The sequence below is a fragment of the Rhineura floridana genome, chromosome 5, assembly GCF_030035675.1.
Source record: "Rhineura floridana isolate rRhiFlo1 chromosome 5, rRhiFlo1.hap2, whole genome shotgun sequence".
Classification (NCBI taxonomy): domain Eukaryota; kingdom Metazoa; phylum Chordata; class Lepidosauria; order Squamata; family Rhineuridae; genus Rhineura; species Rhineura floridana.
In genome coordinates this window covers 768032-780925 of record NC_084484.1, presented here as the reverse complement: position 1 = coordinate 780925, position 12894 = coordinate 768032, and the positions used below count along the sequence as shown (strand labels likewise).

Genomic DNA, 12894 nt, shown 5'->3' with positions numbered 1-12894 from the left:
TCACTGAACACTAAAGTCAGGATCATTCAGACCATGGTATTCCCATTCTCTATGTATGGATGTGAAAGTTGGACAGTGAAAGAAGCAGATAAGAGAAAATGTGGTGTTGGAGGAGCGCTTTGTGCATACCATGGACTGTGAAAAAGACAAATAATTGGGTGTTAGAACAAAGTAAACCAGCACTACCATTAGAAGCTAAAATGATGAAACTGAGGTTACCATACTTTGGACACATAATGAGAAGATGTGATTCACTAGAAAAGACCATAATGCTGGGAAAAACAGTAAAAAAAGAGGAAGTCCAAACAAGAGATGGATTGATTCCATAAAGGAAGCCACAGACCTGAACTTGCAAGATCTGAGCAGGGTTGCCCATGGCAGATGCTATTGGAGGTCACTGATTCATAGGGTCGCCATGGGTAGTAATTTACTTGAAGGCACATAACAAACCTGGAATGATTCTGCCCTACTGGCTCACTATTGATTGGGACAATGAGGAGGTTTTGGATGAGCTGGTCAGGGTTCAAGCTGCAGAGATTTTGGATGAGATGGACAGCTCTGTATCCAGATTGGCAGCCACCTGGATGGTTGGTACCAGGCACAGAAGGCTGCAGTCTCCAGAGCCCCAGCTCCGGTTCCACTACCTCACTCAAGCTTTCCTTCCAGTTCAGAAGCTTTGCCAGCATCTAAAGAGGAGCCAATGCAGATTGGGGGAGTGTGGCTATATCTGATGGAGGTTGAGAGGGACACGCACAAAAAGACTAGCCTGTGTCTGTATTGTGGGAAATCTGGCTATTTTGCCCAGGCCTGCCCTGTCAAGGAAGAGAAAGCACTGGCACTGGGAAACTCAACTCTCCTAGAGGTCCAGGAGCTGGGAGCAATTATCAAAAAGGGACCTCCTGATGAACCTCCAACCCCCAAACCTACCTTACTGGCATGTTTCTTTGCATGATGGAAGGAAAGTACAGGCTACTGCTATTTTGGACTGGTGCTTCTCCCAATTTCATGGATAGGGACTTTGTGTTGCAACACTGCATACCTATTTCACCCTTGCCCCAGCTGTTCAAGATGGAGACCACTGATGGCTGGGAGTTGATCTCGGAAGCCATGGACCGAGTTACTAGGGCAAGTTAGCTGAGGCTCCCAGCTTATTTCGCCATGCTCACACAGTTTGCTATCATCTTGGGAATGACTTGGCTGGAGCAGCATGACCCCCACATCTCCAGACCCCCATCAGAAAGATGCCTCCTTTTTTCTTCTGAGCACTGTCAACAACACTGCCAGCCTCCTGCCCCACCATTAACAGTTATAGCCGCTCAAGTTTCCATGGAAGGCCTAGAGGGCAGTCTACTGGCCAAACACCAGGATTTTAAGGATGTTTGATGAGAAGGAGGTGGATCAGCTGCCCTATGACTGTGTAATTGTGCTCGTCCCCAGGCCAAGATCCCAACTAGCCTCATCTATTCATGGTCTGAACCTGAAATGTGGTTTTATTTGCCCTTCTTAGTCTCCTGCTAGGGCAGCTGTAATATTTGTCCAAAAGAAAAACAAAATCCAGAGAACTACATCCCTTCAATGATCATCAGGCCCTCTCTTGCAAGCTCAAGTACCTGGAAGCCTGCTTAGCCCGAGCTCCAGCTAACCCTAACCCTAACCCTAACCCAAGCGCAATGTAGTAGGGGCTTGTATGGATCTGTAAGGCCCAACAGAAAGATCCTTTTGCTCTTGAGAAACTAGAGGAGATTGCTAAGCAATCTGCAGATGAGCTCATGGCCTTTCAATCAAGAGGTGGACTTCTATGTCATTAGCAGGCCCTGTACATGCAGCCCAGAGCATGACCAGGACCTGAAACAATGTCATAACTCTCCCATGACAGGGCACTTTGGAGAATTCAAAACATCCAAGCTGTGAGATGTGAGTTTTGGTGGCCTTGAGTATAAAGTGATGTGGAACATTATTTATTTATTGAATTTCTTCGTCGCCCATCTGGCTGGCTATCCAGCCACTCTGGGTGACGTACAAAATAAGCATACAAATACAATAAGCATTAAAACTCTGGCAACAAGACTAATAAAATCTAGACCAGCCCAAAAGCCTGCCTGAAGAGCCAGGTCTTCACGGCCCGGCAGAAACTCAGTATAGAGGGGGCCTGGCGGAGATCATATTGTCTGGTCTGTATCAGAGCTAAAGCCTAGTTTCTACCTGTTCTGATATGCCTTGTATGCTTTCATGCTGTGTTCTTTTTCTGACTGCTGGAGTAAAGTTCTATGCAAAACCCAGTCTTAGAGTCCTGAGTTTGCTTTCCTGGTTAGTAGCCAGGACACTGTGCCACCAACGCCATCTATGCCTCAAGTGACAACAATGGATCCAGGAGACCCTCCAAACTACAAATCAACTCCTTCGGATGGAGTGTTACTTCATCTAGAGCAGGCCACACACCACTCAGCCAGTCAGAGGAACTACCCACCACAGCGTCATAGTCTTGTCTGGATTAAGCTTGAGTTTATTGGCCCCATCCAGTCCATTGTCACAACCAAGCACTGATTGAGCACATTCACTTTCTCACCTGAGGAAGATGAAAAGGAGAAACAGTAGCATGTTATCGGCATATTGATGACAATGCACTCCAAAACTCTGTATGACCCCAATTCAGTGGTTTCATGTAGATGTTAAACAACATGGGGCACAGAACCAATCCCTGTAGGATCCCATACTAGAAAACCCACAGAGTGAGTAATGCTCCCCAAGAACCACCTTCTGGAGCCAGCCATTCAAGTAGGAACAGAACTACTGCAATGTGATGTCTCCAATACCCAACTCAGACAGTCACCCCAGAAGGATTCCATGTTTAATGGTATTGAAAGCCACTGAAAGATCAAGGAGGATCAACAGAGTCACACTCCCCCTGTCTCTCTCCTGACAAAGGTCATCGTATAGGGCAACAAAAGCAGTTTCTGTACCAAAACCAAAATGTCTACCTGGATCTAGTTGGCCACCACTCTCTCAAGAACCTTATCCAGAAAGGAGACATTTGCAACTGGTCTAAAATTAGGATCTTCTGGGTCGAGAGAAGACTTCTTACTACCACCTTCTTCCTGCAACCTGGGCCCATTCCTTCATGAAGAGAATAATTAATTACCTTCCTGGCCTATCCAGCTGCCTCCTCCCTGCCAGATTTGATTGGCCATGGGGGGCAAGGGTCTAAGACACAAGTGGTTGCACAAACCTGGCCAAGTACCTTGTCCACATCATCAGGCAGCAGCAACTGAAACTCATCCAACAACATTGTACAAGAAAGCACTCCTTATACCTCATCCAGACACTTCATCAGCACCAACAACGAAGTCCAAGTCCTGGCAAATAGAAGTGATTTTATTTTCAAAATGATTAGCAAACATGTCACAGTGCACTTTAGATAGCTCTACCACCTCCCTAGGGCCAGTATGTAATAAGTCTTAACCACAAACAGCTCTGCTGAATGGCAAACTGAGGACGCAGTGGAGGTGGAGAAGTAATTATCTTCACTACCACTAAATGGGCTTGAACATGAGCACATATCAGTGTTTGATGACATTTGCTAGGAGTTTTCCTCCATCTGTGCTGCTATCTCCCTTACTCCTTTTAGCTCTGGGGTATACCACAGAGCTTTCTGAGCCCTGCCTGTTAGGAGAGGATGCTCAGGTGCAATTGTGTCAACCACCCAGGTCATCTCTGTATGCCATAGATCAACCAGAGCTTTGACAGAAGAGCTGGCCATGCCAATCTGTAATAAGACCAATCAAACACAGGCCAAGGTCCATTTTAGATACAGGGGTCTCACTATGTATATATAGTAGGGCCCCGCTTTTTGGCACCCCGCTTTTTGGCGTTCCGCTAATATGGTGGCACCAGTGGGGCAATCAGCTGGAGCTTGGGGAGCTCTAGCCGCCATGTTCCAGCTGACAGCGATCAGTTGTAGTGCACAATCAGCTGGAGCATGGGGAGCTCTAGCCACCACGCTCCAGCTGACAGCAATCAGCTGGAGTGTGGGGAGTTCTCATGCTATAGCTGATCTCTGTCAGCTGTAGCACCATCAGCTGGAGTGTGGGGAGCTCTAGCTGCCACACTCCAGCTGACAGCGATCAACTGTAGCGTGCGATCAGCTGGAGTGTGGGGAGCTTGTGCACTATAGCTGATGGCTGTCAGCTGGAGCGCTGTATGTAACCTCTGTCTTTGTGGGTCTATGTGGCTTAGGTGGAATATAACTTGCAAACAATTAAAATGGGGAAAAAACTTTCGGTGGAACCATAGATATAGAAAACAATACAGCAATTGCCCTCAAACAGGTACCTGCATAAGTAATTTGTTTAACACATGAACAATGCAATAGTTCCTCTGAATCCAAAAATAAAATGAGATAATTCTTGTTGGCAAACTTCATAGTCAACCAAGTAGAAACTTTCCTTTAAGGTGCTGACACTTCAGAGTTGCTTCTTTGTAAACAGCTTTAGTCCCAAAGTGACAGGCTAACTGTAGCAACTGCTAAACTTATAGCTTGCAGTTTGAAGGACATAAGCCTAGAATCACAATACAAATAAAACAATTTTCTGTATCTAGCTTTCTTTCTAGATTCTCAGGTGGCAGCTGTGACCAGGAGTGCTTTTGCACAGTTTCAGCTGGTACATCAACTGTGCCCATTTCTGGGGATGGCAGACTTGGCCACAGTCGCATTATCTAACTACTGTAACTTGCTGTCTTGTTTACTTATTTATTTTATTTATTATTTGATTTGTATCCCACCCTTCCTCCCAGCAGGAGCCCAGGGCAGCAAACAGAAACGCTAAAAACACTTTGAAACACAATAAAAAGACCTTAAAGTACTTTAAAACAAAACAACATTAAAAACATTTTTAAAAAAGCTTTAAAAACATCTTTCTAAAAAAGGTTTAAAACATATTATTAAAGAAAACATATTAAAAGCAATTCCAATGCAGACGCAGACTGGGATAGGTCTCTACTCAAAAGGCTTGTTGAAAGAGGAAAATCTTCAAAAGATGCCGAAAAGATAGCAGAGATGGTGCCGACCTCCAACTGGGATGCTCATGGGCCAAGGCTTCCCAGTTCTTGATGCTCTTGTTACATTTTTTTTATATCATGATTTCAAGTCACATGAAGCAATAGTTCTACTTCATTCCTCACTAGTCAGACTTCATCTGAATTGCTTTGTCCAATGCTGGGTGCTGTATTTTAAGGAGGATGTAGACAAACTGGAATGGGTTCAGTGCTATGGAAAACAAGTCCTGTGAGGGAAGATTATAGAAACTATGTTTAGCCTGGAGAAGGGGGGCATTATAGCACCCCCATACTGATGCCCCCATGGCCACACCTTCACTCTCCATATGTTCAGAGTGTATCACAAATACTAACATACTCATGTACAGCACCACCACACAAAGGGGAACTCTGACCAATCAGGGTCTCCCCTCATGTAGAGAAGCTCTCTGCATGGAGCCTCTTCCAGTGCACTCCAAATGTGCAGATGGTGGCTGCGTGGCTGCCTGTGTGTTGGCAGTAGGGCATAGAGTTAGCCATGAACCCCTGTGGAGGGGTCATCTGAACCCATATAGAATAGGGAAAAGACTGGTTCTTTGCTGCCCTAGATGGCAGGAATAGATGTAAAGGGCTCAAGTTACAGTAAGGTAGATTGCAGTTCAACATTAGGAGAAACACTTTCATTGTATGGGCAGTTGGACAACAGAGCAAATTACCTAGGGAAGTGCTGGGCGTTCCTTCACTTGAGGTCTTGAAACCAAGGCTGGAAAGCCATCTGCTGGGTATGCTCTAGCTCTGGATTTCTTGCACTGAGCAGAACGTTGAACTAGATGGCACCAGAGGCCCACTGGAATTCTACAATTTAAACAAACAAAAAGAAAACACACAACCCCCCCCTCCAATTTGTACATAACACGAGTCAGGATCACGGGAAAAAAAGAACAACACATGGCTATGCCCTTTAGTTTGGCCCCGAGAGCTAGGCCTGAGTGGGAAGAAAGAAGTACTAGATCCTGGAGAAGGTCCCGCACCTCTGAGAATTGTGCAGACAAAAAACCCAGCCACTTCTGTCACAGGATCACTGTGACCTGGCAACCATAAGGAGGTGGAAAGGGCTAAAAAATATGTGGTCAGACTATGTGATGGGACAAGGGAACATATCATTTTGAACCAACTGCTCTGTTACTTGACTCTGTAAAGTCAACTGTTCTCTGTGTTTCCACTCTGCAGTTCAAAATGATGGTTTCTTTTCCTGATGGTCCTGTTGTGGATCAGTGAAGAACATGTAAAGGGTTGATAACTGCAGTTGATAAACTAGAGAAGTCCCTTTTCTGAGTTTACTCGTGCTCTTTATTTTAAAAGATAGTAACTTCCTCAGCCTCTTTACTGACTCTTTGCATTTAACTGTTGGTCTCTAGCCAGTGACATTATGACTTTTAATAGGAATGTAATGCTAAACAGGGATGGGGAACCTTTTCCGGGCAGTGGGTCAGAATCTTATCTCCCCACTCCGCTGAGTAACTTTAAACCTCAGAAAACTAGAGGTTTGGTTCTCCCCTGCGCTAAACTATGGTTGGCACAGGGATGGGAAGCTTCCAGCACATGGGCCAAACTTGGCCTGCCAAGATCTCTCAATTTGGCCCAAGAGACTAAAATCTCCATTTTAGCAGAAGTCTCAATGGGAATCATTTATCCTTCTCCTTCCCTTGAACTTCTGAAAATGGAAAGTTCAAAGAGCAGCACAGGGCTGTTTACAAAAGGGCTTTCAAAATCTGCTCTGGTAGGACTACTAAATCATACTCTTGTCCCTGAAGATTTTTATTAAAAAATGAAAAACACATCAACAAATTATCTTTCTTTGGGTATCAGTTTGTGTTTTAGCTTCTCTTTATTTTTTCCCCAGCCACATTTAATTCTCTGTGAGCAACTAGCATTGTATTTCCTTAGGAGGAACCTGCTTCATAAACTATAGCTTGAAGTTGGTTTGTTTCCACTTAGCATGTTAAGATGAACAACAGTTTGGACAACACAGCAAGCTGTGATTAATCAAAAGCAGAAGTGAAGGCTTCCAGATTCCTCCTCATGGTAAGAAATGTGCAATTCTAGGAAAAGGCAAGCTGGTTTTTATCATCTCTGAACTAGCCCATTGAACAGATATCTGTTCAGGGTCTGAATTTTAAAAAAAAAATAGCTGGAAGAATCTTAAGTGAATAAAGCAGCACATTTTTATTTTTGAGACCTATTCTATTAGCAAAATAAAATGGATCATGCAAATATCTTTTGTTGTACAGATGCTGTATAATATCTGTGACTTATGGGTTTGTGTTCCGAAATCAACACTAAATTCTCTTTTCTGACAGGTATCGTTTATTTCTCTTCCTTATCTCCATAGTAATATGCTTTGTTGTGACCAAGTCCTTGCTGCTGACCTGCTGTTTGCCCATCTTTCTAATGGGCATGAGGTACTACTTCAGTAGAAAAGTTATCCTCAGCTATCTCGAGTGCGCACTGAATACGGACATGTCTGATATTGAGCAATATTACATGAAATCACCAGGTGAGTAATGTCCATGGAGGGATCAACAAACTCTGCTTGTAAAATACAGCTATTGAACGTATTTCATTCTGTCATCGTGACAGAAGATTCTTTAATTGCTAAGAATACAGCTCACGTAGACAAAGAAGAAGAAAAGGTTTTATCTTTAAACATGAATCCAAAACAATGGAAATGACTCTTTTAGTTTGGTACTTGGGTTCATATAGAAGCATCAGAAGTTCCAAACCGCAGTAGTCTCCTTCATATGTATTTTTATTCTATTGCACACTTTATTAAGTGGGTTGTGTGCGTGTGTGTTGTCTTTTGAAAAGCTTGCTACAGTAAGAATTGCTAAGTGTTTGATTTTTAAAGCCTTTTTCCTCTTTTAAGAGTTCAGAATTCTTTGAAATCTCTCTATGCAATCTGCATTCATATATCTCTATACCCTATTATAATGTATTCAGTAAGCATATTGAGTCTCCCAAATAATTCTCAGAAGACTTTTTGGTGAAGATTTTTATGTGAAACTGCATATGGGACGGTAATGCTGTCAGCTTGAAATCTAGTAATTTTCATGTGGTTCAGGAAGGAAGATATTAATATTTGAATCTATTTATATATAGATATCAATATTTAGTTAGTGACCAGCCATCAAAGCATGCTCAGCCTTTCATCCTGGGAACAACATGCACACTCTCTTATATGAAGTCAAGGTGGTGAGTTTATTTTGCTCCAGTGAAAGTTTTCAGCAGTTCCAGAGCTTAACATCAAAGATGGTTAATTGTTTAAGTCTCACTTAAAGAGAGGAGAGATTTGCCGTAGGGAAGGACTGTAACAGGACTGGGGAGCCTCTGGTTGATGGGAGTTGTAGTACAACACCTGTAGGCGTCCAGGTTTTCTTGCCCTGGATTCCAGGGAGAGTGTGAATTCCTAGGACTGACTCTTGATTGGATACCCATTATGTTATGGCATTATGTCTCTTCTAGTCTTAGCACTGAGAAAGTGGCTAATTCTCCTGTTTTATGACTTCATAGCCAAGAAGATGTTCAGTATGTATGTCTTCTGGGAAGAAATGTAGGCCAGATCATAAAATTACATTGGCAGGGGAAGTCAGATCTACTACGTACTTCCCACTAAGAAAAATGATTCCATAACCATAAATGAAAAAGTTGGGTACAGTCCTAAAAAAGTGCCCCTCAGCTCCCCCCCTATTTTGCACATAGTACGTACACCTAAACTTTGAGTGCCGATGATGTGTACACAACCCTCTAGCAGTCAGTGTGTTTACTTTATGATGAAGAGAGTCCATATGACTCTCTTGCTTTTGACTGAAATCCTATTGATGTATTCTGAAGGTGTGCTTATGAGAGTAATGTGTTACCAACTTGCTCAGGAACTGTATCTTTAACACACATTTGAACTACTTTCATGTTTGAGCAGTGACACCCTTAGAAACATCAGATGATTGAGGAAAGTAGTCCAGTGCTAGGGATACCCTCTTCCCTATGAAGCCCCAGCTGACTCTTTTCCTGGCAGAAACAGGCTAGTGTCAGTCTGGTAGAGCTGGCCCAAAAACTTCACGTTTGCTAAATTAACAGGAGCACAATGTGGGTAGCTTGGGTACTTTAGTCTTGATAGTGGAACATTCAGCAAGGTTTCTAAGAAGGGAAGCAGAGGAGACTCTGGGACTCAACTCAGAGAAGTTTATTAAACGTCAAAAAATGCAAACTTATTTTAGTTACAGGGTGAGTTCCTGAAGGCTATTCTAGGAGGGAAGGGAGGAAGAGCAGTGGACACTAGAGAATCAAGAGAAGCAGTGCCTAGACAGAAGAAGGCTAGGGCAGAGCAGTGATCCAAAGGATCAGGAACAAGGAGAGATGGAGCTTTTTACCTCTCCTTAAGTTTGCTGAGAGGTGTAGGGAAGGGGGGGATGGCATCTTCAGTGGAAGCATAGGTCTAAAGCATGGAGATTGGACATTCCCAGGTTACAGTAGGGCATCCACTAGGCAGACCCGTGGGGCAGTGGAATGAAAATACAGGCTTCCAGCCATGAGTTCCAGAGTCATTCAGACAGAGGGTGTGCCAGCAGGACTTCTGTCATAAATACACTTAGTCTAAAACCAGTTATACTTTTCAGAAAACGAGGGTTTAGTGAAAGGGTTTTTTTCCAGTGGAACAGAAGGGGTAGAGATGCCAAGGGGTGGCAGATGCATATCTGATATGGGGGAGCACTGGGGTGCAATTGTCCTAGAGCCCACACATGGAGAAGGCTCATCAAGATTGATGATCAACACTGATGGGCAGTGTTGCCACTGTTAATGCAGCAGCAGAATTACAACCGCTCCTCTAAGAGGAGGTAGCAGTAGAGGTCTGCATTCCTCAAGCAGCTCAGTGTCTTGCACCAGCCCGGGCTAAGTATTTAGCACAACGTTTGCTCGGTGTGCAGGTATGGACTGTCAGGGTAAATTCTAACCTTCAAGAAGCTAAGCAGGGTCAGGCCTGGTTAGTACTTGGATGGGAGACTGCCTGGGAATTCCAGGTGCCGTAGACTTAGAGGAAGGCAACGGTAAACCATCTCTGAATACCTTTTACCTTGAAAACCCTATGAATATACCCAAAAGAATCCATAGGGTCACCATAAGTCGTAATCGACTCGAAGGCATGTCACAAATTTATTTATTGAACATAAAATGCTTTCTGCACCCAAATGTGTGCCTTCAACAGTGCTTAGGATGAAAGCAGGTTTTATTGTAGTAGAAGGAAAGGCTTGGCTTTTGGTTGGAACTTGTTGGGTGCTGTTTTACTTTTAATGCACTATATTTAATGTGTGAAGAGTGTTATGGAAGACTGAAAGGATTTCCTGGAAAACATTTTTTTAACTTCTGGTTTGTCAGTACTATTTTTTCCCCTTGGGCTACTATAAGGCAGATTTTGCCTTATCTGTTCAATCACAATGGATCAAAGATACGGATTATCAGAACTCAGTAACATCTGCTGCTGCCACAATTTGTTCTTCATTGTATTTGGGGGTTGCTATGACTCCACAAGAAGCTAATTACCTAGGGTCATTGTTTGTTCCAAATACAGGAACATATTTATGCTAATATGCTTTAATGTTCTTCCCTCAACTATTTTGGAAGGAAGGTATAAAAGTATGGGAGGAAGTTCTAATGGTGATCCATATGAAACCATGTTTGCCAATGTGGTAGTGAAGAGTTAGACACTATACTACATGTATTAATATTGAGTATTTTTTGAAGAGAAAAAAGAAGCCAATTTATTTGTCCCTTGATTGTTTCCAATGCAGAAGGTCTTTAGAGTGGTATACATTCTTCCTGATAATGCAATCCCAATCTCATATACCACCAGTGCAAAGTTTGTATTTCAAGATAAAGAGGGTCTGTGGACTGTTAATAAACTTGAACTGACAGTTAGTCATTAGCAAAACCATAGCATATAGCATGTGGTAATTACATCTGTAATCTGAGTCAGAAGACCAAACATGAACAAAAGTCAAAATTCATGATCTGCTGCACACCTCAAATATTTAATACCATTTATGTAAGACCTTTTATTCATCTTTGAGGGCTGGACCCCATAATCCCTGCAGGGGGTGGGAAAATGGTGCCATAGCAGTAGTCCCCAAGTCCCCACAGCTTCGTTTTAACTCTTTACAGGTGAGCTATAGCTGGAGTGACACCTCAGGCAGTTGCACGCCCAGATGATTCTGGGGAAGGAAAGATGGCAGGTGTGACTCTTGAGCCTCATTCCAACTGCAGCAGCGCTCCTGCTCTGGTGTAAAAAGTTAAAAGAAAGGGGAATGATACCCACTGCCTTGAGGGAACTGGTGGGGCCTCCACTCCTTAAGAAACCCCCATTAGATGCAGAGGGTGGTGGCTGGGCACCTCCAAGAACACTTGGAGGATGCAGATTATTTGGACCAGGGGTGGGGAATATTTTTCAGCGCATAGAATCATAGAAATGTAGAGTTGGAAGGAGCCTATAAGGCCATTGACTCCAACCTCCTTCTCAATGCAGGAATCCAAATTAAAGCATACCTCACAGGTGGCTGTCCAGCTGACTTTTGAATGCCTCCAGGGTTGAAGAGCCCACCACCTCCCTAGGTAGTTGGTTCCACTGTCATACCGCTCTAACAGTTAGGAAGTTTTTTCCTGATGTTAAGTCGAAATCTGGCTTCCTGTAACTTGAGTCCATTATTCTGTGTCCTGCACTCTGGGACGATCCAGAAGAGATCCTGGCCCTCCTCAGGCAACCTTTTAAGTACTTGAACAGTGCTATCCTATCTCCCCTCAGTCTTCTCAAGGCTATACTTGCCCAATTCTTTCAGTCTCTGCTCATAGGACTTTGTTGCCAGTCCCCTGATCTTCCTTGTTCCCCTTCTCTGAACCTGTTCCAGTTTGTCTGCATCCTTCTTAAATTGCTGTGTCCAGAGCTGGATGCAGGACTCAAGATGAGGCCTAACCATTGCTGAATAGAGGGGGACCAGCCTTCCACGCATTTTGGAAACTATACTTCTGTTCATGCACGCTAAAATAGCTAGAATAGGGGAACACGGGACAGATGCATTATATCCATCCCATGTTCCGGGTCTGCTCAGAACCAGACGAAAACTGGGGGACGCAAGGTTCCTACCCACCTTTGACTGCTGTTATGTAATGCCAGGTCTGTGGTTCAGAAAACTTCGCTCATACAGGATATGATCTTGGATGGGCGCGCAGACCTGGCATGTATTACGGAAACTTGGCTGGACGAAGCCTCTGCTCCAATTCTTGAGGCCATGTGTCCGCCAGGTTTCCGTTATGCACAGCAGCCGAGGGTGGGAAGGCGGGGAGGGGGTGTGGCAGTCATCTATCGAGAGTCCTTGGTTTTCGCCAGACCTCCTCTCCATAGGACTCAATTTGTTGATTGTATGTAGTGGAGGCTGGGCCCGAAGGGCAGTTTAGGGATCTTGCTGGTGTACCGCCCACCCCGCTGCACGGCAGATTCCCTGGCCGAGGTGCTGGAGGTGGTCTCGGCTGTACGGGCATTGTCCCCAGAGCTGGTAGTGCTGGGTGACTTTAACGTGCATACTGAGGCCGCTCTCATAGGAGCCCCTCGGGATTTCCTGGAAACCATGGCTTCCTGGGAACTGTACCTAAGTAATACTGGGCCCACCCATGTAGCCGGTCATGCTCTCGACCTAGTATTTATCCTGGGAGAGGAGAGAAGTGGTCTGAAGTTGGGAGTGATTCTTGCCACTCCTGTGTCATGGTCAGACCACTACCTGGTAAATATGGACCTCTCGTTGCCATGCCCCCTCCGCAGGG

The 12894-nt window shown here is 44.2% G+C and overlaps 1 protein-coding gene across 1 annotated transcript in view; it reads left to right on the top strand.

Moving 5' to 3' along the window:
• Positions 1-12894, top strand: part of NAT8L (N-acetyltransferase 8 like) — a 120624-nt gene that overhangs the window by 12646 nt on the left and 95084 nt on the right. The window contains exon 2 of the mRNA XM_061629794.1: positions 7424-7588. Within this exon, the coding sequence (XP_061485778.1) occupies positions 7424-7588 (165 nt within the window). The remainder of the gene's footprint in view (positions 1-7423; positions 7589-12894) is intronic.